The 27,487-nt window shown below is 44.3% G+C and overlaps 1 protein-coding gene across 4 annotated transcripts in view; it reads left to right on the top strand.

Moving 5' to 3' along the window:
• HERC2 (HECT and RLD domain containing E3 ubiquitin protein ligase 2) overlaps nucleotides 1-27,487 on the top strand; it is a 2,956,340-nt gene that overhangs the window by 559,559 nt on the left and 2,369,294 nt on the right. For all 4 annotated transcript variants that reach the window (XM_069636605.1, XM_069636607.1, XM_069636603.1 and 1 more), the window contains exon 16: nucleotides 1,038-1,231. In XM_069636605.1, the coding sequence (XP_069492706.1) occupies nucleotides 1,038-1,231 (194 nt within the window). The remainder of the gene's footprint in view (nucleotides 1-1,037; nucleotides 1,232-27,487) is intronic.

Genomic DNA, 27,487 nt, shown 5'->3' with positions numbered 1-27,487 from the left:
TCTTGGAAACAGTAGTTTATCCCAGAGAGGGCATTTATACCTTTGGGAAATCTAAGAGACTTAACTGTGTCACTGCACTGAAGGTGCTCTGTGTCACAATGTAAAGATGATGCCTATAGAGTTTGTCAGACTCCAAAGACCAAATCACAGAAAAATACTTGAGTGGGAAAAAAGGGTCTCTCTCTCCCGGTTACAAAATTAAGTCCTAAAGTCCAGCAAAAGTGATGGGGGGGTCTCAAAGGTAGAAGGGAATTTGCACATTTCTGCGAATTCTCTCTAACAGCGCTTAGTAGTGTTAACAGCTAGTGCATATGGTTTTATTCCGGACTACTGTCTCACTATTGATTTCTTTCTCTTCCAGCTTGGGAGAGACCCTTGTGGCATTAATCCCACCTTTTTGTCCAAGCCCTCTGAACCAATGTGAATCTTACTGTATTATTGAACAGAGCTCTTGAGAGGAAAGTCTACTGTTCCCAAGAGTGGGAGATGTAATCTGTTTTTGGTAGAGTGGGGTGGAGTAAGAAAACTGGAAAATATGGGTACTGAGAATAAGCATGATGATTGCCAAAATTACAAGATTTTGCTGACACCCAAGACCTAAAGGCTGGTTGGACTGATCAAGGGATATGTGGGCCTAAGCCTGTTAGATCAATGGAAGAATAGCTGGTTTTATATAGTAACGGTTGTGGTATGGTTGTCAGGACAAGTACATTAATTGACCAATCGCTATTCTCAGAAGAAACTTTGATTTCAAATTTGCATCAGGCATCCAAAGAGGTATGTTCGGAATCTTGTTATCACAGATACATAAAGGCATTTCTGAGCTTAGATTCCAAGCTTTGACCAAGAAATGTAATTCTTTTAGCGTCCAAATGGCTTAGCCACTAACTAAGAAACTGCATCTTATAAATATGTTGCCCTTTTACTAAATAATCATAGAATACTGCCTATTGGGGTGCAAGCTTTACCGATATTCCGTTTTTCAATATGAAAGTTCTGACTATTATTTGATTTTCCTTTTGTGTCTGTTTCCTCAGGTAAAAAAGTGGTTGATGTTGCTGTTGGTTCTACACACTGTCTAGCACTTACAGAGGACAGCGAAGTACATAGTTGGGGGAGCAATGATCAGTGCCAACATTTTGACACATTGCGGATTACCAAACCTGAGCCCACTGCTCTCTCAGGATTAGATACAAAGCATATAGTTGGTATTGCTTGTGGACCGGCACAGGTATGTGTTTTTGAGAACTGCAATATATTTTGGTTGTGCTTACATTGTATCAAATTCTGGTCATTTTTGTTCCTCTTGCATGCACCCAGTTTTATTGCTGTACTCTTGTCGCTAACAATGAAATATGTACATTTATTATGTCAAAGCTTCACCGGAGAATGTGATTTATTACACTCAAAGGGCTTTGACAGAAATTAGGCATCCTCTTCTGCCTCAAATTTGCTAAACCCTCCCTGCTACTGGACACAAGTATTTCAAGTTGCTAGGATTTCTGCTATGTGGAGGCCTGGCTGCAATCAGGATACGCCTAGGTTACAAAGTGACTCCTTATAAGCCTGCTTTTCCCATTGAAAAACATGGCAGAGCAGTTAAAGGAATAGAGCGCTCAAAAATTGTATTGTCCCGAGCGTTTGGGCATGTGGTTTTAAGCAAACTGTGATTGATTGTAAAAACGTTTCCTGTGCATCTTACCTTTAGTCTTCTTCACTTCTACACATGGGAAATCAAGCAGAGCGGCGCAGCCATCTTGTGCTAGTCTTATCTGTTGCTGCATCGCCCTAAGTTGAACTGCCCTGGGGGCAAAAATCGTATCACCCACCCCTGAAGCTGACATCACTAGACGTGTACGGCCCATTTCATAATGAGAATGCACGTCTCGTGTCAATGTTCTCTGTGGACCAGCTAATGACGTGTCTCCATGGAAATGGCAGGACGCTTCTTTCCTCAATAAGTATAAACAGACTGCTTCTCATCAGACATCAGAGTTGCTTTTTCAATCATTTTACTGTCTTTTTTTTGTATAGCCTGTGACTCGTTTCTGCTCTGTTCAGCTATCTTCGTTGCCCATGTGAACAGATACTAGTACTAGCATTACTATCGATCTTAATTTTGTTGTATAATGGCAACAATACAGCTCTACAAGTACAAGCTGGAGTATTCCGAGGTGGAATTAGTTGAAAGAGAAAGAAACGATGGGGCATCAGACGACAGTTGGGAGGACGAATCACGGGATCATGAGCCTGAGCCTAGTCGCATGGAAGCCGTTTCCACCTGGTGTACCTGCAGTCTATGCGAGGTCATACCAAGCGAAGAGAACTGCTGCTGCAGAGAAAACTCTGGATGCTTGGCCTACATATTGGAAGAGGACACGCCACCGCTATGCGTTCCCGAGCTGCATGGCTTCAGGCAGCCTGCCTCACAAGGTCCGTGTTGAGGATTATGCTACTTTGCAACAGTTCGCCCTCGCAATCCAAGTAACGAGTAAGTGTACTCTAGATGTAATCTCACTTAGGCCACTAACATTTCATGTTTGTCTGCTATATTGTCGTAACTTTGATCTATCACTGCCAAATGAATGTAGTCTGGCACTTGAATACATCTCTCGCGCTTTGGGGACATCATAGTGGTCATCTTATGTGTCTTTCACGTTCAACCAAGAAACAATATTTCTGTGCCCCAAACGTTATGGATTGCATGGGTGTTCACTTTTGTAATGTGTCTAAACTTTAAAGCCCAAGTTGATTGATCCATGAAGTACTGGCAACTATGCCATAGGATACAGGATGCATTTTCAACGTTTCTCTTCCACAGGTGGTACAGGCTGGTGGCTTATCGTTCATTTACATGGTGGCTTCATGGGAGGCTTGTATACCGCGTTCGAGTAATACCTGCCTGTGTCGTTGGAGCCATTTGCGCCAAATTCCCCAGCAACAGCGGACCGTACAGTGGATTTTCCCACACTGTGCTGCAACCCGAAGTATACAATTTGTAGTACATTTGTGCCATCAACATCAGCAACAAAATAAAATACAAACCATCTTTTATGAATAGTTGTTTACATTTTTCAGTGAATCAAGGACACGCTCACTTGTCTGACATGCAACAATGGTTGGTGCCCTTTTGCGCTCACCCCCTCGGAAATAATCCATGCCCCCTCCAGTATCAATTGCAGTTCTCAACTGTGGCTGTGCGCTCTCAAGGGGTCTGGGACGTTGGGAACGGCCAAGGTGCCAAACACCACTTACACTTAAAAGGTATCTTCGAGGGGATTGTGTCCTCCGACGTATTCCACATCTATGACAGTAATCGCCACAGCTGTGCTGCTTCGGAAACCTTTTCGGCGTCTGCGTCAATGACGACGATACGCTGTCCCTCTAGGGCCTCCGTTGAGCCGACGTCACCGGATGTTATAAGTAGGACGCACAACGCCTCCAGCCTTAGTTCCGTTTTTTCTGCGAACATGTTCGCTTCGGAATCTCGGCACGCCTCGGTTCTATTGTTGAATCAGTTATTTGTACTTGGTTTGTGAGAATCATGTCTTCGTCTTCTTCTACCCCGAGGTCGAGCTTCAAGAAGTGCTGCGACTGCGGTTCCAAGATGTCGCTTAAAAGACCCTGCACGCCGTCTGCCTGTGGTTCCTCGGCGAGAACCACGCCACCGATGACTGCGATGAATGCCAGTCTTTAACGTCAAAGGCCTTGCGGGAGCGGAAGAAGTTATCTGTAGGTAGAGTTTCCAAACCCTGTAAGTCGAAATCCGCAGTGCATTCGACCGACGATTCGAGGGGCGACTATCCGCGTCGGTCGCAAGTCCAGGGGGTCTTGGTCTCGGAGTGGATCCCACCATTCCTCTGCCTCTTCTATGCCTTCCCGGAAGCGCCGTCACTGGTCGCCTTCCTCGTCCGAGGACTCCGCCAGACAGCGTGAGCTTGTCCCAACAAGCATTCATCTCCGGCGGAATGGGATGCATTTCGCAAGGAGATGATGGTGATTTTCGAATCGCAGGGCTCCGTTCCGTCCGCACCTTCGAGAGAAGCCAGCAGTGAACGCGCTAGGGCCACCGCTCGTACGCCTTCGGGCTCGGGCAGTCAGCGTGATCATCGGGAGCCGTCGAGGTCCCGATCGGACAAGGTAGATCGCTCTAGCCATGCCCGCTCCCGGTCCTCGACGCCCTCAAGAACGTTGGAGCCCGTGAAGCCTTCTAAGAAGGCATCGACACCATTAGCGCCATGTCGGTTGAGGGTCTCTCTCCCTCTCCTCAGAGGAAGCCATCGGCGCCGAGGCCGTCAAAGGACACGCTCGGGGCTCTGGCCTCGAAGCAGTTGTCTAAGCCGCCAACGCCTTTTGAGAAGGCTTTATCGGCGGTGCCCCGGAGACCGGTGGAAACCCTGAGGAAGGCCCTGAGTAAATCAGTGAGGCCTGTGTTTGAGCCTTTTTCTGTACCCTCATCCAGGGATTTATTCCAGCCTTTGGATTACATCTCAGAGGTGAATGAAGGGTCAGATGTGGAGGGGTTTGTTCCTCCTGAGGTTCCTGATGACCTGTTATCGGGTCATAGCCAGATGGAAGACCTGCGTCAAGCCTTACATGACGCCAGTGGTCTGGACACCTCTCTGGAGGTTGAGTTTGGCAGGCCTGAGCCTGGTACACATGCTGAGTCGTCATACAGGCATCTCATGTCGAGGGTGACTGAGTACTTGGGGTGGTCTGCTCCACCTGTGGATTTTCTGCAGGATGACCTGACAGATATATTGGAGCAGGGTCCACCCACTGACCCGGTGCTGCCATTTCATATGGCCTTACAAAGAAGGGTGGCAGCGGCTTGGACTTCTCCGGAGAGTCTTCCGGCAGTGAATAAGTTGCTAACGAAAAAATACCATCCAGCCAGTGGCGACCCCGGCTAATTGTCTTTGCACCACACTCCTGAGAGTTTGGTGGTGCAGGCGGCTACGGCTCCAGCAAAAGCAGGCTGCGTACCCTACCATCCCTCCGGATAGGGACGACAATCGCTTTGATTGTTGGGCGAAGAAAGTATTTTCATCTGGGGGTATGACTTTAAAGGCTGCCAACTCCGTTTGTGCTGTGGCAAGATTCACTCACACTCTGTGCAATTGTGTTTCTTTGGCGGCTGAACATATTCCCGAAGGGGATGAACGGTTTCCCTTGTTCAGGATGGCAAGGATGCCATGTGTGAATCTGTTCGGTCAGGTCTGGACATGGCAGACTGTGTCAGCCGGTCAGCACCGTGATGCGCAGATTTGCGTGGGTGCGGAAGTCAGTGTTTGCTTCTGATGTACAGTCCTGACTTCTCAACATGCCCTTTCATGGTGACCATATTTTTGGCAGCAAGGCTGACGAGAGCCTTGAGAAGTTGCAGACCTCCAAAGCTGCAGCAAAGCCGTTGAGCGCTGCAGTAAGTCAACCTCTGCCTTTTCGTCCTAAGGGACAGCAATGGAGGGGAGGTTCCTTTCGATACTACTCTTCCTTTAATAGATCGAGGGGAGCTGCCAGTCAAAGGGGCCAACGTAGGAGTTCCAGAGGTGGAAAACAAGGTACTTGAGGTGCAAAAGCTGCTCTGGCAGTTGCCTCTTTGCCCTCAGGCACTGCCGCAGCCACTTCAGCTCAGTCATGAGGCCATGTCCCAGGGTTCACCAGTTGGGGAAAGGCTGGCGCAGCATCTTGTAGAATGGTGTGCCATTACTTCAGATGTGTGGGTTCTGGAGATCATAGCCCACGGCTACTGTCTTCCTTTCCGCCAGAGGCCTCACGACAATCCACCGGGGAAGCTCTCTTTGAAGAGTCCGGATCCGCTCCTTGTGCAGGAAATCAAATCCCTGCTGGAGAAAGGCGCCATAGAACTGGTGCCTGTAGCAGAGAGGAACAAGGGATGGTATTCCCCATATTTTTTGATCCCGAAAAAAGACTGGGGATTGAGACCCATCATAGACTTTGGTGGTTTGAACAAGCACCTCAGGAAGGACAAGTTCAAGATGGTTACTCTGTCTCAGGTCCTCCAGGCCCTTCAACTTCAGGACTGGTTGGTGTGTCTCGACCTCAAGGATGCTTACTTTCATGTGCCGATTCATCCCAAGCACAGGAAGTACCTGAGGTTCGCGGTTGGCGACTCACATTTTCAGTTTTGGGTCGTGCCGTTCGGATTGACCTCCGCCCGAGGGTCTTCACCAAGCTCATGATGGTGGTGGCAGCGTATCTCAGGAAAGGGGGGGATTCATGTCTACCCCTACCTGGACGATTGGTTGATCAGGGCGCGCTCTCCCGAGCAAGTCCTGGATCATCTGTCAGTCACCTGCCACTCCCTTCACAGGCTGTGCTTCTCCCTCAACTTAAAGAAGTCCCACTTGACACCTACCCAGCGGCTCCAATACATCAGAGCAGTGCTCGACACATCCCTGGGGCAGTGTTCGCCTCCCCAGGTGAGGGCTCATCACATTCTGCAGATGGTGGACAAGTTTAAACGTGCCCAGAGTCTACCGGCGTTCGAGTTCTTGAGGTTGCTCAGCCTCATGGCATCCTGCATTCTACTGGTGCCAGAGGCCAGGTTGCGGATGAGATCTCTGCAATGGGCCCTCAAGATGCAGTGGTCGCAGTCCTCCGGCAGGATGTCGGATCCAGTTCAGGTCCCGCCTTCGTTCGCCCAGGATCTTCTGTGGTGGGCCGTCTAAGGCAATCTGATGAAGGGGGCTCCATTTTGGCTACCATGGCCTGAGGTAACGATTGTGACAGATGCATCCCTCACGGGATGGGAAGCTCATGCCAACGAGTTGACAGTCAGCAATCACCATATCAATCTGTTGGAGCTGCGGGCCGTCAGGCTAGCCCTGAAGGCTTTTCTGCCGTCTGTGCGGGGGAAAAATGTCCTCATTCTGACGGACAATATATAGTGGCCATGCACTACCTTAACAAAAAGGAGGGGGGGCAGGGTCTCTCCCACTGTGCAGAGAGGCGATGCAGCTCTGGTTCTGGGCCATCCAGCACGAAATTTTGATCTCAGCAGTTCATCTGGCCGGGGACGAAAATGAGGAGGCGGACGCTCCAAGCTGGCAGAGCACGGTCTCTCACGAGTGGGAGCTGGCTCAGGAGGTTCTCTTGGAGGTCTTTGCCCTTTGGGGGGCCCCACAAGTGGATCTCTTCGCCACCAGTGTCAACCGGAAGTGCGAAAGATTGTGCTTGCGGGAATTTCCTCCAAGAGGAGCCTTAGGGGACGCGTTCGTAGTGGAGTGGTCCTTCCCACTGCTGTACGCGTTTCCTCCAGTCCCCGTCATTCCGCAAGTGCTGCGGAGGTTCGGTTCCTGAATGATCCTCATTGCTCCAGCATGGGCCAGGAGAGCGTGGTACCCGGACCTTCTCGACATGTCCATCTGCCCTCCACGCCGTCTTCCCTACCGAGACGATCTGCTCTCACGGGAGGGGGGTCGGGTTCTCCATCCAGAGGTCAAGTCTCTCAACCTTCATGCTTTGTTTCTGAAAGGTTGAGGTATAAGGGTTGGGACCTCCCTGAAGACGTGATGCAGGTGTTGCTCTCGGCCAGAAGGCCAGCAACAAAATCTCTGTACCATTGCCGTTGGAGAAAGTTCTGCGACTGGTGCAGGGTACAGAATGTGGATCCTTTTCAGAGTTCAATTCCTGTGATTCTGTCTTTTTTGCTTTCTTTGGCTCACAAGGGCCTGCAAGTGGGTACCATTAAATGTACCTGGCGGCGCTGTCCCTATTTAAGCACTCGTCTGAGAGTGTTCTTATTTTAAGATTCCTTTAATTTCTCAGTTTCTAAAAGGGCTGACAAATGTGTTCACAGCGTCTCCTTTCCAGGGACCGTGATGGGATATGAACCTAGTTCTGAAATTACTAAAGGGTGCTCCGTTTGAGCCCTTACATTCTTGTCCTTTGAGACTGTTGCCCTTTAAAACTGTATTTTTGGTTGCGGTTACTTCCGCTCGCAGAGTGAGTGAGTTGCAGGCACTGTCCGTCAAGCCACCTTTCACGGTGCTTCATAAGGACAGGGTTGTCCTTAGGGTTCATCTTTCTTTTCTTCCGAAGGTTGTGTTGGATTTTCATTTGAGCCAGTAGGTAATTCTTCCGGCGTTCTATCCTCCCCCGCATCCTGCTAAGGAAGAGGAGAGGCTCCATAGGTTGGATCCTAGGAGAGCTTTGATTTTCTATCTTTCACGGATATCCCGGGTCAAAGTGGACGATCAGCTGTTTGTGGGATATGCTGGAAGGCGTTTAGGTCAAGCTGTTTCTAAGCAGACCTTGTCCCAATGGATCAGCTTGACAATCTCTGAATGCTACCATCTGGCGGGTAAGGACCCTCCGGTAGGCTTACGGGCCCATTCTACTAGGGCTGCGGCTGCCTCTACTGCTCTGCAGAGGAGCGTTCCCATTCGTAATATTTGTGAAGCAGCCACATGGGCCTCTGTGCATACTTTTGTAAAACACTACTCTCTGGATTCTATCCATGGGCAAGATTTGGCCTTTGGTAAGGTGGTCCTCTATTCTGCAATTTGATTGGGCATTCTAAAATTCTAAATTGTTTTCCCTCCTCCATACATTGGTAGTGCTTTGGGAGTCTGTCATAGATGTGGAATACGTCGGAGGACACAATCCCCTCGAAGAAAAAGTTACTTTCTTACCCTGTAACGTTCTTTCGATGGGATGTTCCTCCAATGTATTCCACATCGCACCCTCCCAGCCTGCCCCTCTACAGAATTTCTTATGCGATTGCAGCTTACGTTTCCACAAGGCTTTCTGTAGTCATACTGGCAAAAGATTGGTGCCACACGTTCTGGGAAAATACTACAACTGAGGCTGAAGGCGTTGTGCGTCCTACTTATAACATCCGGTGACGTCGGCTCGACGGAGGCCCTCGACGGACAGCGTATTGACATAATCGACACAGGACGCAGACGTCGAAAATTTTTCCGAAGCATCACAGCTGTGGTGATTACTGTCATAGATGTGGAATACGTCGGAGGAACATCCCATCGAAAGAAAGTAACTTGTTCTTCCGCACAGGGGCCATTGATCACAGACCATGTCTCTGTGTGCCCCTGAAGCAGACCGTGCCAGAAACATGTCACTCATTCACGTACACACCCACTTTTCTAATTCTTTATAAACCCCTTGATATTTATCCTGAGAACATCTGTGAGCACTGGAAGTCAACTCTTGATTGTGCTATCTGTTCTCCTGCTACCAACTACCCTGCCTGCTGAATCTAAATGTTTGCTAGTCAAGGTAAGGGCAGATCTCCTATTAACTTCACTATAATCTTCTCTTTCTGATCTCAAAATGTCTTATCTATTTCGAACGAATGTACACAGTAGTGTAATGTTCATTCATCTCAGTGACTTTACCATTGTCTACTGTTTAAAGTGTTCTGATCGCGATATATAGCAAATTTCATCAGTGTCAATTGTGATAGAATCGTATCTTTCTCGAACCATGTCTAGAAGCATGTTTCCTTTTGATGCATGAAAGTACATTCAACGGACGAGTAACACGTTATGATTAGCATTACATTAATCAATTCTGTATGAAAGTTATCCCAGTGTAGATTAGACTACGGTACACTGGTTTTGCTTCTTTGACTAAAACGAACATTGCATAGAAAACTTTGATATAATTCAATCGATCTCAAGAATTCAGTAGAATTCTTTTGTAATTATGTGTTCTTTTGTTATACAGATCTTAGATTTTTCAAGAATGCCTGCTTGTACGGTTTACGGTTGGACGAGCTTGAATGTAGAGCCCAGGCTGTCTTGGGATACTTGAGGGCCAATCGATTCCGCATCTGCAGCCTGCACTTTACAGACGATATGCACAACCAATCGGGGTAAACAAAAAAGCATCGACTCAGAACGTCTTGCAAATTGCTTCCAAATGCAATTCCAACTCTATTCATGCACACGCTGCCTCAGGTTAGTCCCGGATGATGAATTGGCTGTATGAGGTGGGGTACTTAACAGGTAACTACATGAACGGATTGGTGCTTTCGGTGTAAATGTGTCTTACTAAAGATTGCATATTCACCAGATTGCATTACTTTTTAACTATACCACATTTTACTACATATCTGTCCCTGGTTTATTGAGCATCAAAGAAAGTAATTATGACCATAGAAAACAATGCTGTAGTTCTCATCAAAAGAAGCATAATCTTTTCGTAATTGGTTGCTTGACATGTCAATTTTTTAGGAGGGCATACTGATAGAAGCGCAGACCCTCGCATGTGACGAAACCACAGACCAGTCCAGTATACCAATGATGAGCCCTACAGACTTGCAGAAGTTCGTTATCGACAGTTGGGTCTTCACACATCTAATGCAAATCTAATTTTCCTTTTTACCACTTTGTGACAATGCACTGAAAATGAAGGAGCAAGATTCTGCATCTTTCTTTTCCGGAGTAAACAACAACTTCAAGCGCCTATCAGGTAATTGTATTTCACTTTTTAATTACAAGAATGTATTATGCCTGGAATGTAAAATAATATGAAATGGTTTATGTATCCTGTCAGTCGTTTACACTATGTCATTTATGGGTTTCTCTTTATATGTACCATTGTCTGCATCCCATTGTCTGTTCAATTTCGCTATTTTCATCCATACTAAAACAAGTACTGTGTTACAGGGGGATGCTGGTACTTCGGCTACAATTACATCATCCTTTGGAGTTGGTCCAGAGTATGAGGTATGTGTACTGACAGTTCCCTTGAATGAAAGAAAGTATATCCTACATAGGATACTATTACACAGTGACATTCATATAAACGTGCAGTGTTTCAAACTTTTCTGATTTCAGTCCTAGCGTTACACTTCCTCCCTAATGCAGAATACATTGCAAAATGTTTGAGGGCAACATTACCATCAGTATGTTTTGCACAGTGATCTCTGATCAAGTACACTTGCGATCAATCGGGTGAAATTCAAAATCTATATTTTGACTAAATGACGTACACTTTTTGCAAGGGTATGTATGTAAGCGATGTGTGCGATGAAAGATTTTAATTACGAATAGGATTGACTTTTATTTTTTTTAATGAATATTCTATTCAAGGAAGGTATACAAAGTGTGGAATTAGACGGGGAGGCATATGGATCAGAGGTGGTGGACCAGCTTGTTGGTGCGGTCGTTACAGAGGACCAAGGTTTCACAGAAAATCAAGAAAACAAGGGTAACTAACAAAAACTGTGTTTTCTAGAAGTGTTTGCTGGCGTTTTCTTCATAACATGTTTTTTTATTTAAAGTGATATCTACTGTATATGTGATTTACTTTGACCATGTTTTTACAACCTATCTCCTAGAGGCCCAGAAGGAAAAGAAGTAGAAAGAGACAGACAAGAAATGAAACCAAAGATGCAGCTTGCCAAACAGATTTCACCATGGAGCAACTATTTGAGCCGCAGCGTGGTCCAGTCAATAAGCAGACTCGAGATGATTGTCCAATGGCCAGAAACTGAATTAAATGCGACAGGTGAAGCCAGCAAAGTGTTGTTGGGCCATTGCTACAATGAGACCTCGACAAGATGAAACTGAATATAATGAAGATGCTTTTGAATTCCTTGCTGACCACTTGACAGAATCCACACCCGCAAAAAAAGTCCACCCAATAAACAATCTACTTTGATGGTTCTCCAATTCGTGCGCAAATAACACAAGCTGAACTAAGAGACTGAAGCTTCAACGCAATTGACAGAGGAACTTGGCAAAAATCTCGACTACAGTTTTTCCAGTTTGGGAGATTTGTCCGCCACAGCTGAGTAACAAACCACATTCGTGCTGGACGATTTGCTAATAAAGGAGCACAAATACATTTCATTCGACAGCTGCCTGGTAGAGATTATACTGATGCTGAAATGTGTCCATCAAGTGAGGAGGAAAATATGCGGGGAGCCATTGGTGGATGTGACTCGTGTATTACAAGGCACTAACCTGAAAATGCAAGCCACCTGTGCCGACCTCCATGATACATTTTCATGGTCCGCTCAACCGATGCTGGGCAAAGTGCCAGCTGGAAATCTACTGTGTTCAGCAGCTTTACTTTTCAGTGGCTCGACTTTTAGTAAGTTGTCCAGTTTGTGTCAATTTGTGGGACTTCAGTTCCTTGCTAAAACGCAGTACTACAAATATCAAAGGGAATTCTTACTCCCCGCTATTAGTCAAGCCTGGAAAATTGAACAAATGTCAATTGAAAGGACATTCTCTGGCAAATGGTTCAGGCTAGCTGGTGATGGACAGTGGGACAGCCCCAGATTTTCAGCAAAGTACTGCACATACCACTTTAAGGACATGGACACTAAAAACATTCGGAGATTGTGCATGTCTCTGAAGGTAAATCCTCAGTGCCCATGGAGAAACATGGTTTCATAAAATCCCTCCAACATCTTCAATCGAGGGGAATGCAAATAGACATGTTTTAATAGCCAAGGTCATGCGAGAGCAGTTTCCAATCAGTCACCATCAATTTGATGTATGGCACATTGCCAAATTAATCAATAAATAAATCATAGCTGCTGGTAAAAAAAGAGAGTTCGGAAAATATTGGTCTGTCTCCCCGCAACCATCTTTGGTGGAGCTCCAAAACTTATGATGGTTCTGTGGAAATTCTACTTGAAAAGTGGCGTTCATTGATGCAACACTGTTCCAACATTCCCTCATGGACAGAAAACCATAATTTTCACGAATGTGCACATGGACCTTTATCGGATGAGCAGGAACGCAATAAGTGATTGGTTCCATCTTCCCCTCCACACAAAGCTCTTGAGAAGATCGTGTTTGATAACTCTTTCAAGAGACCTGAAGGGACTCTCAGAATTCTGTCACAGCGGATATTTGGAGGTGTTCCACAGTATGTGCCTAAAGTACAGACCCAAAAGGTTGCATTTCAGCATAGACTGTATGCAATGTAGAACATTACTAGCCGTATTAGCGCATAACGAGAATCTAGGCAGAGAACAATCGAGAACTGCATCAAACTTTGTAATGCTTCGTTACACAATGACATTTGCAAAACGAACCAAAAAATTGATTGCTAAGCCAATATACCAGGAAATGGAATTCGATTTTGTAAAAGATCTCATTTTGATTGTTAGCCATGCATACTCATGAAATCAATCCTGATTTTGTTTCTATGACACATACATTGCCACAACATTGCAAATGATCCCTGTCCACCAAAGCGGACCTTGTTGAACAGTTGAATACCCGGTATAAAGGATTAGTAGCAGGGTGTATGTTCCACAGTGTTTGTACATGAACAATGGAATGCTATTAAACTTGAATTTCAAAGCTGTTGAAAGTATTAAGAAGTATTTATGCACGTTTAATCCAGTTTATGAATCATTAATGTATATCTCTTACGATAACATGCATGTCTGTGGTTGCTTGTTGCCTGTAAAGCTCGACATAGGTGGCCATGGCGTCCAAATTCTTTTCAAATGTATCCTGTTTGTCAACTTTTTTTGCAAGAAGTGCCTGTTGTAGTATGCCGTATAGTGTAACTCTGTGTTTTCCCCCTTTCTGCTTTCGGCCAGCTCTTGTGGGTCCTCCACTGATCAGGGCACGGGAGAGTCAGATGGATATCCGCATGAAAGCAACTGTAGGGTCTGCAGTTGCCTTAGCATGCACGTGTCCAAATAGACAATAAATACACGTCCCACTAGGGAATGAGACCAGGAGAGTAATTTCAAGTATATAAGAAAATAAATGGAGCAAAGAACTCTGCTGCCTGAGAGTGTTCTGCCGAACCTTACAAGAATAGTACATTATAAGTTCTGGAAACGTCACTACTGATGTTTCCCTTTAGGTGCATAGTGTATGGATACAGTATATAGATATAGGGACTGGCTTCACAGGATTGGCTGGTGTCTTGAAGATCCGGCGGGCCGCACGTGGATCAGCTGGGCTCCTCTCGGCGGGGTGAAGGTCGGCAAAGTTCTACAGGGATGAAGTACAGGTATCCGACAAAGCTAAATAACAAACTTTGCATCCAACAACTAATGACTGTAATCAAAACACCGCATGAAAGGGGGCAGTTGGTGTGAAATGGGTGCATTCTGACCTATATTTTTATGGGGGCATGTGTTGGGGGTCGTTTCTTCGGATGCTTTATCAGAAGGGAAGATCTTTGATTTGCGGCCTTTGGTGTCTTTTCGATTTCCAACAACGTGGAACAACAACAACATCATCAGTGTTGGTGTTAACAAAATATGTGACCACTCTAGATTAGGATTAGGTATATGGCATGTGAATTAGAGGTTGTGCGGGGGTAGGGTCTGGTGACCAGATGCTTTCAAAGGGAATAGAGGGCATGGGTTCAGGGGACCGCGGCCTGGCAGGGAGGGGGTGGACAGGGCATGAGTCGGTCAGCAGAGATGGATGGGGCACTAAGGTTGGAGCAGGCCTTGGTCTCACATTCTTGGATGAGCACATTTTGTCAGGGCTCTATACTCGCTACTTGCAAAAATGAATAGCTTCCTTTCTGTGAGAACAGGAGACGCGCTGAGCTGACAGAGGACAGAGGTGGTGGGGGCTGGCTGTGCGCAGCGCTGGGAGAGGGCGTGTGAACATTTCGGCAGAGGGGCAGAGCCCTAGAAAAAGATGGCGTTTGGAAGGACACAAAATGGAGTTCGAAGTATACACATGAGCACAGTGTTAATACACTTATATGAAACATGGGTGTTGCAAATAGGTACAGCAGGGGTGCAGATGTCTCCCCCCTTAGCTTATACGTCATTTGCCCGGTACGAGAATGGTGCAGGGGGCGGGATATACCGCCTCTCCTCCAACATTTGTTAGTGCATGGGAAGTTCAGCGGAGATGGAAGGGCACTTCGATTAATGACTTGTCAGTGTCTCACGTTATCCGCACAGCACATTCCTCTGCGAAAACAGGGCACACGCAGACGTGACATTGGGGAGGAGACTAACTGGAAATGTTGCCCTAAAATAACCTAATCACTGTAGATGAGTAAAAAAGTATTCACGATAGCACGGCATTGGTGGATGCCAGCAAACAATTTGTTTCTTTTTCGAACATATTTGAAATGCCACGTCGGTCGGCCAGGCTAATCGCTCCCATGGCGTGAAGGTCACTTTGTTTGCTTGTAGGGGGAGTTCACACCGACGCATTCTGTACAGTATGTTTTTGATTTGTGGCTTTCCTTCGGCAAAACGAAACTTTGCATACGAGCTCCAAAGAAGGTTCAATTATTGTTTGTCCTTGGAAGAAAGAGAGGGTTCGCTATGGATTGAAGGACAGGAGGTGTTTAATACCCGCAAAAATGATAAGGTTCACCATTTGAAAACTGGACAAAGGAACATGTAATTTAATTTTATGAAAACCATTATTTGAGCGGATACTCTGCGTTACGCAAAGAGAATGGAAATACCAAAATAATTTAAGTTTTACTGAAGACGAGTCTATAGACTAAACAGTCAAGGTTTCATTTTTTGACCGGTATTGCTGGCTTACATTGTAATGAGTTGTTGGATGGGGCATATTGTGACGACACGCAAACACAACCTGTATGTCTTTGTCCCGGGCACATGGGCAGTCCAGCAATGAAATGCTACAGCAATTCCATTCTGAACTAGAGTACCTACAGCAACCCCGTACATGTGTTTCAGCCTTGTTGTGCCGCATTAGTGAGGTGCAGCTGTGCCTCTCTGAGAACAGTGAGCCTGGAGTCCACGTCTGGGTTTCCCCCAGGTTCCCACCAACGCCAGGTTCGTTGCTAATATTCAGTTATAATGCGGTCTGTGTTGTTCGAATTCTTCCGTCAGCTTCCGCATCCCATTGCGAGCTAAACATACTCCACAGCACTAACCTCTCAAGCACATCGTAGACTCCAACTTTCCATGATGTTTTCTGTGTTTCCATTGTTTTTGGTTTGTGTTCATTATTAGGTTTCACCAGGTGCAGAATTAAAGGGTACATGGATACATTTGAATAAAGAATGGCTACTGAAATATATTTGTTTTCTACACAGCTACATCCTTCCTTTCTGCGAATGTCATAGTTTCCAGATACCAACTGATGGCTTCTTCAACAGGCAATGGCAGATACACCTAAATGGATGGATCACTATTACGCTGTTGTGGGACGATCGCCCAGGACCGATATGCCCATTGGCTGTACCAGCAAAGAGGGGCAACCTGTCATCTTTTACGGTGGTCTAGCAAGAAGGTGATGAAGAAGCCTTGCGATTCCAGGTGCGTCGAATGCGCATCTTCTGCCAAAAGGATCACTGTGTGCCTCATGATAAAGATTTGATGTTCGAACACAACTAAATAAAAAATGTGCTTGATAATTGAAATTAGCAGATGTTCCCGGAGCGTTTATTGTGAAATAAAAGCACATGAGAAATTGCAGAGTATTGGTGTTTCCTTTAAAAATAGTGTTTTCTATTGTGATTTGGGATGCTCTCTGCTGTGAGAGGGTGTGTGTGCCCTGACGTTTATACGTAGGTGATGACTGGCCGCGTTTGGCTGCGCTGCCCACTAACGTCATGAAAATAGGTGGAGAATATCGCTAGGAATAGTGTTGTCAGCTTCAGGGGCGGGTGATATGATTTAGTGCCACCAGGGCAGTTCAACTAAGGGCGATGCGGCAACGGATATGATTAGCACAAGATGGCCGCGCCCGCTGCTTGATTTTGCAAGTGTAAAAGTGAGAAACTAAGGTAAGATGCATAGGAAATGTTTTTACGATCGATCAGTTTGCTTAAAACCACATTCCCGAACGCTCGGGATAATAACATTTTTCAGCGCACTATTCCTTTAAGGCTCCACCATCAGGAGGGGTTGGCGGCTTGGTAAATAAGTACTGTATAACATAATGGATTGTGCATACGTTAGGTCTGTAAAATTACTCTGTGCATAGGTGAAACACAAACGCTAAATGAAGACCCAGAGGGAGGACCACATCCCACAAACTAATGGGAAACCATCTTGTCCAATTGCTAAGTGCATACTTAAAAAGACAGCTGAAGATCGGCGCGTATTCAGTTTTGCTTTCTCAACTTCTTTTCGTTGCAAGAACGAGATTTGGGAAACAAACCAGCATGGAACGAACAGGATCCTTTATTTCCATTCATTAACCATGACTATCAAGATCCTTGAGGAAGAGCATTGCTTAAAACAAGTGGTGGCTCAAACATACAATAACTAGCATTTCTGTTATGAATTAAAAGATGAAACTTATATCTACAACAAGTATCCCTTTATATTATTTAGACTCTTATTAGGAGGCGTAGTCACTCACCAAGATATTCTCCATTTGTTTCTATTTATGTAGGAGAAATGTGCAGTGTATTGCAGGTAGGGAACATTTTGGTATAGAGATTTAGGGCAGTGGTTTACACAGAATTCACTGAATGTTAAAGGATTCATCGTAAAATGCTGCTAAGCAGTCAAAGATGCCATCTAAATTTTCAGTATGCACCTCACTTAAAACACAAACTACTTAAGGGAACAACCTGGAAACATTCTGGCCCAAAAGGTATTGTTTCCTTCCGTGTCCAGCCTCTCCTTAAATGCCAGCAATACTACAGGAAAGAGTGCAAAACATTGTCCAAGAGAGTCAGCTGGCCACAAATGCATTGATTTAAATTGCCGTTGATGCAGCCGAGACAGCAGGTTGTAAAATGGCAAGGCCAGCATTTTTAAAGCGGTACGTTTGGCTATGGTCTGCGGGGTTCCTCCAAGAGACACAAGCCATACTTATTGACAAGTGAAAGCTCCCAATTGCATCAAATATCTCTTAGCAGTGTGCTTCAAACACTATTTCAATGGTTTGCCTGTAGCAGGTCAGAGTTCAGACTGCAGGCACAGCTTCCTTTTTTATCAGCCAAACATATCCATATCAGCGCAAAAAGTAATGCAACTCCAAGAGATGATGGCTCGTTTTAATTTATCTTCTCGTTGCATGTCTTCATATGCACCCTCTCCAAGAGTGGCTCACAACTCGGTGGTAAAAAACCTATTTTGCATAGAGCACACCTAATTTTTCAAACTATTTGTGGTGTTTCCAGGATAATTTGTGGGGTGCCGGGGAGAAAAACAACCTTGACACTAGGTTGTATTAATCGATGTAAAACCAATAGATGTCCATATACTTATGGAACTCTCCCGTCCCCTGCACACCCTTTGAATTGTAAACACAATCAAAATTTTATAACATTTATAATGCTCATGGATAAGAAGAATTTAGGATACCAATTTTTCGTAAAATAAAATGGTGTATTCACATTAAATGCTGTGATTCACAGGGTATTCATTTCATTTTAGTACATCAAATCATTTGTTTCTGTATTGAAATCATACTACAATAAACATAATGAAAGGACAGCACAATTCGTGCCACTTCCTTATTGAACTATTTGTTCCCATGGGTCAACATTGTTTTAACTTAAAACTTCAACTCAACGCGTTTCGGGGTTTAGACACCCCTTCTTCAAGAGTTGTTCACCCACTTTCATTTTTTCTTTCTTGTACTTTTATCTTCAATCACCTATAACGTATAATTTCGTAGTCAAAATAGTGTTTTCTTGATATATATTGTTCTGTCATATTACCATAGCATCAATGACTGAAATAATCATATGGATGGTCATTTCAAGCTCTGGGTCTCATTCAGTCTAATTTTGTGTTAAGAAAGGGTGTCCTATTTTTCAATTGTAAGCATTCTAAAAACCAATAAAAATAAGCTAAATGTTAAAAAAAACTGATATATAGCAGGTCTCTTTTAGCTAGAAAAACAGAGTATGCAGATTTTACAGAGCAGTCTTTTTGAGAATAGGAGTATCACTAAGGTGCCGTTACTTTAGTCTGTGTTAACTTGTCTTGACTTCTCCTTTTAGTTTTATAGCCCAGTACCTGCTGAGGTGATGCGTAGTTGGTATAACTTTTGGATTTGCTCCTGAAAAGTATGTATAAACATTTTTTGAGCATCTAAGTGGAGGAATATATAAGAAATTGTTGAAAAAATGGAATGTAAAACTTACCCACTTACATGTGGTAAGGTTGGCAGCCGCTGTTATGGGCTGTTCGAAAAAAGGGTAGTCCTTTAAAGTTGAGTATCTAATGGGGTTTAAAAAAGATCAATCAGTCGACATGTAGAAAAAAAGCTTCCTAATCTAGTAGTAAATTAGGTAGAGATCAGAAATTAATCCATTTTAGCTTACCTTGCCTGCTATATTGCTGTGCACCCTCAGTGGAAGCCGCACTGCAACTCGCGGTGTTCGTTCATTAGCGGCAAAATGGCCGTTGTTTATACTTTGACGTCATCACGTCATGGCGTGATGACGTCACAGTCCAATTACATTCGCGTGCGTCGTGATGACGATCACGAATGACGTATGCGTCTGTAAACTCTCTTTTTTGTTTTTGTTTAGATGCTTGTGCCTTTATGATTTAACTGCTGGTACGCTGGAAAATATATTTTTTTAAAATGTCATGAATGACTTAAACGGTTTTCTAAATAATACTTCTAGTTCAATGATCGAAGTCTAGGCTAAACTAAGTAGTTCAAAGTACTGTAATGTTCTATAATAGTTGAATTCTATTGGTGGAAATATCTATCCCTCGATTTCACTCACATGTGTTGGGATTTCTGTTTGTCTTGTGGATTCCGTGAACTTGATACAGGCTAATTTAAGGGGGCACGCTCCGGATCATCCAAATGCTTATTCCCTGATGACGGTAATATGCTCACATTTTAAGTAAAGCAAAGCTATTCATTCTTACATCATTGTACCACCATAACTATCATATATGTAATTATTTTATCACAAAACTCTAGAAATACAATACTTCAATTCTTTTGACAAAATGTTGTAGGAGGTGAACAATGTCTAAATTTGTCAATAGAATAAAGATGTTTACATATATTGATGATTTCTTATAAATGATCTGAAATTCTTGTATACCTAAACCCTCACCTTTTTTAACATGACTGCTTTTTCTAAGGTATAAACAACCCGGTTTTTCTTATTTAGTATTTAAAGAAAGCAGGCAAGGCTGTAATCCTCATTCATTCCATTTGGTACCTGACTGTTCAATTTGTCAATCCAATAGATTTCTCTCTGATTCATCAGTTTTCCATGTTTGCCAGACACTTCGCTATGAAAAAACACAATATAGCACAATTGAAAGTGATAATACTCGAAATTGTGAAGAAATCCCAAAGAGGAGGCAATCATGGAAAACTGATGAATCAGAGAGAAATCTGTTGGATTGACAAATTGAACAGTCTGGTACCAAATGGAATGAATGAGGATTACAGCCTTGCCTGCTTTCTTTAACGAATACTAAATAAGAAAAAATGGGTTGTTTATACCTTAGAAAAAGCAGTCATGTTAAAAAAGGTGAGGGTTTAGGCATACAAGAATTTCAGATCATTTATAAGAAATCATCAATATATGTAAACATCTTTATTCTATTGACAAATTTAGACATTGTTCACCTCCTACAACATTTTGTCAAAAGAATTGATCTAAGTATTGTATTTCTAGAGTTTTGTGATAAAATAATTACATAAATGATAGTTATGGTGGTACAATGATGTAAGAATGAATAGCTTTGCTTTATTTAAAATGTGAGCATATTACCTTCATCAGGGAATAAGCATTTGGATGATCCGGAGGGTGCCCCCTTAAATTAGCCTGTATCAAGTTCACGGAATCCACAAGACAAACCGAAATCCCAACACATGTGAGTGAAATCGAGGGATAGATATTTCCACCAATAGAATTCAACTATTATAGAATATTACAGTACTTTGAACTACTTAGTTTAGCCTAGACTTCGATCATTGAACTAGAAGTATTATTTAGAAAACCGTTGTCGTCATTCATGACATTTTAAAAAAATATATTTTCCAGCGTACCAGCAGTTAAATCATAAAGGCACAAGAATCTAAACAAAAACAAAAAAGAGAGTTTACAGACGCATACGTCATTCATGATCGTCATCACGACGCACGCAAATGTAATTGGACTGTGACGTCATCACGCCATGACGTGATGACGTCAAAGTATAAACAACGGCCATTTTGCCGGTAATGAACGAACGCCGCGAGTTGCAGTGCGGCTTCCACTGAGGGTGCACAGCAATAGAGCAGGCAAGGTAAGCTAAAATGGATTAATTTCTGATCTCTAACTAATTTACTACTAGATTAGGAAGCTTTTTTTCTACATGTCGACTGATTGATCTTTTTTAAACCCCATTAGATACTCAACTTTAAAGGACTACCCTTTTTTCGAACAGCCCATAACAGCGGCTGCCGACCTTACCACATGTAAGTGGGTAAGTTTTACCTTCCATTTTTTCAACAATTTCTTATATATTCCTCCACTTAGATGCACAAAAAATGTTTATACATACTTTTCAGGAGCAAATCCAAAGAATTGTTGATACAAAAGTTATACCAACTACGCATCACCTCAGCAGGTACTGGGCTATAAAAACTAAAAGGAGAAGTTAAGACAAGTTAACACAGACTAAAGTAACGGCACCTTAGTGATACTCCTATTCTCAAACAGACTGTGCTCTGTAAAATCTGCATACTCTGTTTTTCTAGCTAAAAGAGACCTGCTATATATCAGTTTTTTTTAACATTTAGCTTATTTTTTATTTTTATTGGTTTTTAGAATGCTTAAAATTGAAAAATAGGACACCCTTTGTTAACACAAAATTAGACTGAATGAGACCCAGAGCTTGAAATGAACATCCATATGATTATTTCAGTCATTGATGCTATGGTAATATGACTCAACAATATTTACCAAGAAAACACTATTTGACTACGAAATCATATGTTATAGGTGATTGAAGATAAAAGTACAAGAAAGAAAAAATGAAAGTGGGTGAACAACTCTTGAAGAAGGGGTGTCTAAACCCCAAAACGCGTCGAGTTGAAGTTTTAGGTTAAAACAATGTTGACCCAGGGGAACAAATAGTTCAATAAGGAAGTGGCACGAATTTTACTGTCCTTTAATTATGTTTATTGTAGTATGATTTCAATACAGAAACAAATGATTTGATGTACTAAAATGAAATGAATACCCTGTGAATCACAGCATTTAATGTGAATACACCATTTTTTTTAACGAAAAACTGGTATCCTAAATTCTTCTTATCCATGAGCATTATAAATGTTATAACATTTTGATTGTGTTTACAATTCAAAGGGTGTGCAGGGGACGGGATAGTTCCATAAGTATATATGACATCTGTTGGTTTTACGTCGATTAATACAACCTAGTGTCAAGGTTGTTTTTCTCCCCGGCACCCCACAAATTATCCTGGAAACACCACAAATAGTTTGACAAATTAGGTGTGCTCTGTGCAAAATAGTTTTTTTACCACTGAGTTGTGAGCCACTCTTGGAGAGGGTGCATATGAAGACATGCAACGAGAAGATAAATTAAAACAAGCCATCATCTCTTGGAGTTGCATTACTTTTTGTGCTGATATGGATATGTTTGGCTGATAAAAAAAAGGAAGCTGTGCCTGCAGTCTGAACTCTGACCTGCTACAGGCAAACCATTGAAATAGTGTTTGAAGCACACTGCTAAGAGATGTTTGATGCAATTGGGAGCTTTCACTTGTCAATGTTTATTGTAGTATGATTTCTATACAGAAACAAATGATTTGATGTACTAAAATGAAATGAATACCCTGTGAATCACAGCATTTAATGTGAATACACCATTTTTTTTACAAAAAACTGGGATCCTAAATTCTTTTTATCCATGAGCATTATAAATGTTATAAAATTTTGATTGTGTTTACAATTCAAAGGGTGTGCAGTGGACGGGAGAGTTCCATAAGTATATGGACATCTGTTTGTTTCACAACTCAGTGGTCACCACTTACAGGTGACTGGGACAGTCTAGTCATTTTGCAAAAGGTTGTGTTGGCCCTAAATTGGTGTTCTCTTGCAAACGTATTAAAGGGTCACCTTTTATGAATCCACCTGTACAAATCACCATAACAGCAGAAGTATCAATGTTCAGGTTGAGAGCTTCAGGTTCTTTGAGTGCAGGATATGTGGAGCCTTCTTGAAGCCAACCTTTCACATAAATGTAATGAAGTACTGTTAGCAAAGCAAGCGCTTCAGTTTCCAAGCGCTCCATTGCCATAAGAGCTTTCTTGTAAAAACGGACACTAGAATCATATTCTACTTGAACAAGGCGTAACACACGCTCCAACATTGTCATAGATCACACAGCAAATCTGCCATTGGAGCATAAAGAGGGCCTATGTATTCACAAGACCTTAGAAGACCGTCTAAGCAGGCTGGTGATTCAAGAACACGAGTGGGAACTAAACATAAATACCCACAGATACAGAATTATTTGTGACCAGTACAAATGCACAATGTTCAACTTTGAGATACCCCGATACCCCCTACCAGGGTCACATGGCAGCCCTCTGATGAATTTGGCTTGGAAAATTCATCCCCCCCAAGGTAGAATTAAAGTTACTCCCGGAAAGATTCCTACTATTGATTCTCATTGCTCCTCATTGCTCATACTTGGACAATACAATGGTGGTACCCACATTCAGATGGCACTGGAACATCAATCAAGCTGTGCCAAATACACAATCTGTGGCACAGCAGAATCAGCAAAGAGCACACCCCATTCCAAAAACTATGAAATTGGCAGATTGGCTCCTGAAGTCATAGAATTTGGTCACTTGAAACTGCCACAGCACTATATGGATGTACTTTGTGAGGCAAGGTTACTTAGATCTAGCAACTGTTACTTTAATACGTGGAAAAGATGTCATCTAATATGGAAGGAAACCAGTCAACCCTGTTGATTTCTGTCAGCATGTTGCATGTATTTATTAGGCTCCGGATTAGTCTACAGTTATCTTAAGGTAACCTTGGCTGTTCTGACTGCATATACCACCTCGCCATATAAAGTGTTTTGTTGGAAAGTACCAGATGTTAAAGCATTAATGGAAAGTATAAAGCATTTGTATTTTAATGGATTATTTCCTCTCATGGATTCCTCATCTCTGATATCCCAGCGCAGCTGTTCTCTGGAAGCTTTTCCACAACCAGGGGGTGCAGCACGGTTCTATTGGCTCAGTTTGACGCCTCTACATGCCCTGTGCCGGTATGACATTGGGGTCAGTATAAATAGCGGTGCCGTGCCCCGTGACTTTAGTTCCTTTTTTCTACGGACTCTGTTCGCTACTCAGGATCACGCTCGCTGAGCTTTATATTTTTCTCTGATGCCATGGCTACTCGTCGAAGACCTCATGCTTCAAGTCGTGTGCTGCTTGCAGCGAGCAGGTGTCTGTCGGATCAGAACTGAATTTGCCTCTATTGCTTGGGCAAGGGCCACAACACCCAGGATTGCAGGTCGTGCCAGTCCTTGCATCCGAATGACCCCTGGGAAAGGGTGGTAAAGATCTTCACATTCGCCTACAAGGCGAAGGGTGTGACTCTGCGGTCTCAGTCGAGATCGCGCAACGTTCTGAAGAATTGGAGGCTCTGTGCAATAAAAAAGGAGAAATAAAAGGAACATTGGAAGAGATCCTGCTTCTCGAGTATTTATATTTTATTGAATTTATATAGCGTTTTAATCCAAAACGCTTTACAAGAGGAACAAGCAAGATACAACAAGCATTAAATAAATTGAATAAGTATTTGTGTAAGCCCTGTAAAGGTGCAGAAGTAAGGCTCTGACAATGGTGGCACATTTCTGGGTACACACATTTATTGAGCAAGAAAGGTTTGAAAAAATACCTTTCTATTCCTAAATCTAAGAGGAGTTTCCCTGCCTCAAAGAGAACTAGTGAGATTGTCAGGATGTTCAAAACTAAATAGTCTGTCTCTGTTGTGTCTCAAAAGCCTACCCTTGTCCCCAACACTAATAATAGAAATCAACTTTGCAAGAATGATCTCTTCTCAAAGTGAAGTGTTCATGGTAGTTCCGACCAACAGAAAAGATTCCAGTGTCTCTGGTAATCAAAACTGATGAGATAATCCATGTTCGCAAATATTACACTCGAAGGGTAGGGTCGTGCTTTTTTCCCCTAGACTTCTTGTTCTACTTTCCTTCCTTTTGGGCTACTGAGCCCTGCATCCTCTTAGGTAAATGTCACTGGTTAATTCACAAGGAAATGCGTTTCAGATTCACAGTTCTTCATTCCACCAACTTGGCACACTTCCTTACCAAGCATAGGATTCCTTCTAATTAGTCCTTTTCAGTTCCAGTGTTCTTTACCCACTTATTCTGAAATTCTTGTGTGGTTGCGGGTCCCAGACTCGCAATATTCTGAACGGCTTGGTTTACTCTCCTGCCAAGCAACTGAGGTTCGACTCAGCAGTCCTTCCGTCCTGAACCACGTTACAGTTTTCCTTCTCCATACTCCTACGTCCCGTCCCTCCATACTGTATGTGCGTCCCTCGCTAGGGACGGGAGACGGAACCTTTTTCACCAGAAAAATCACCTTTCCCTTTAACTTTAGATGCGCCTGAGGCCTGGGAGCATGCGCTCCCCTGATTTTGCCCACCAGCGCCACTCCTCGGTCCTCTTTTCCACGTCGACAAGAACGGACCGCTTTCACCAGTGTTCCTGGGTTAGGCCTCTGGCCTAGTAATTCCACACGCCCTTCCCCGGAGAAGTATTCTTGTCTTCTTTTTTTCTTTTAATTTATCCAGTACTGCTTTGTCCTCTGGCGCTACGCTTCTCCCCGGCGCATGTCGACGACGGCGGGCATCAGCAGGTGTCCAGCCTGCGAGGGTACCTTCCCAACATCCAACTCGCATGCCCTCTGCCTCGGCTGCCTTGGCCCACACCACAGCTGGGACGGCTGTACTGCGTGCAACGCCTTGACTCCGCGCTCGCTCAAGAACCGACTAGCCAGGTGGTGGGAGCTCTTCGGTAGATAGTCTCAAGAGTACCTCAAAACGTTTGTGACGCAGAAGACCAGGCCCAAGGTAGGCGCCCTGTTCTTCTCCACACCCCGCAAGGGTGACTGCTTCCCAAGGAACCGCCCAAATGGGAGGGACCTAACAAGTCCTAAAACCAGCAACAACACAGAGGCTGCTCCAGCTACCGACTATCAGGCTGAGGGGCCGCAAGATCCTACCAGTGCTACCACTGAGGGGCTGCAATGCTCTATTAGCGGGTACCAACCCGAGGGGCTATGTCCTAACACCGGACCCATGTCTGAGTGGGGCGCCTGCACGCAGCACTACCAGCACCACTGCCGATGGACTGTGCTTACCCCGTCCTGAGGGGCAGGGTAGGCCTCAACAACCACCACCGATCAGCGTACTGGTGGAAGCTGGTCCCACCTCAGCAAGTTCCACGACACAGGCACGTGGCACAGAGCAAAACAAAATGGCCGCCCGGCCAGTCAGAATGGCGGCTCACCCGATGCCTTTTCCCTTTTGGAGACCAGGCAGAGAAAAGAGCTTCCAGGTGGGATTGATCAACATCCCATCCACCCACTTCTCAGGACAGGTATACTTTGCACTATACTGCGAGACAGGGCAGGCCCAGGACGCAGCATATGTGTGGCCACGACCCCTATGCCTTTGCTAGCAGGCACCCCTCTGGCCTGTGAGGACAGGTTCTTTAAGAAGTTCCTCGCACTCATGAAATCACCACAGATGGGTACCATTCTTGTGGACATGCTCCCTCCTGTTCAGCCGCAAGCACCCACGGCCACACCGCCACTGGCTCCAGCTCAGCTCCCGGCTCCCATGCCTGTTTCACTCACGGCAGCCGCGGCTCTCCCACCACAGCAGCCTCTGGCACTGATACTCAGCATGCCACAGCTGCCTGCACCCAGCACTCCTCTGACTTCCCCGGACCCGCAGGACACAACAGTGGGCACAGACGAGGAGGAGGAGCACCCGGACACTCCATCGTCAGCTAAACCTTTTCACGCCCTGGCTGAGTACCTAAGAATCCCATAGCCACAGGTGGAACAACCAGAGGCGGGGGTACTGGCTGAAGTTCGCACTACGCCCTACTGGTAGAAGGGGAATCCCACTTCAGAAAGACGTAGTAGCGCTTGACAAAAAAGGGTGGCTCACTCCACACTCTACCAAGCCTACCAATAGGCGTTTTGATGCGCAATACAGGCGAACGGAAGTGGACCCCCCTCTTATTGTTAGCACACCCCCAACCACATTCCTCAGTTATAGCAGCAGCATCACTGTACTCCAAGCCAGAATCTCCTTCGGCGACTTCGGCCTCTGCACTCCTGGGCAAGGAGGAAAAGATATTGGAGGTGTTCGGCAAGAAAATGTATTCCAACACCACTCTACACCTGCACTAAGCCAACACAGATGCCATGTTGGCTGCTGTCAACCAGAAGCTACGGCAGGAGATCGCTGATTTCCTCCCTGAGCGCCCTACCCACAGCCAGGCCCGCTTCATGGATGGGCTGGCGGAGGCTAAAGTCCTGGCACAAGACATAGTCCAT

This window comes from Ambystoma mexicanum, chromosome 7p, assembly GCF_040938575.1.
Source record: "Ambystoma mexicanum isolate Mex_15411 chromosome 7p, UKY_AmexF1_1, whole genome shotgun sequence".
Taxonomy (NCBI): Eukaryota; Metazoa; Chordata; class Amphibia; order Caudata; family Ambystomatidae; genus Ambystoma; species Ambystoma mexicanum.
Note: the sequence above shows the minus strand (reverse complement) of the source record. Positions and strands in the feature narration are given on the sequence as shown.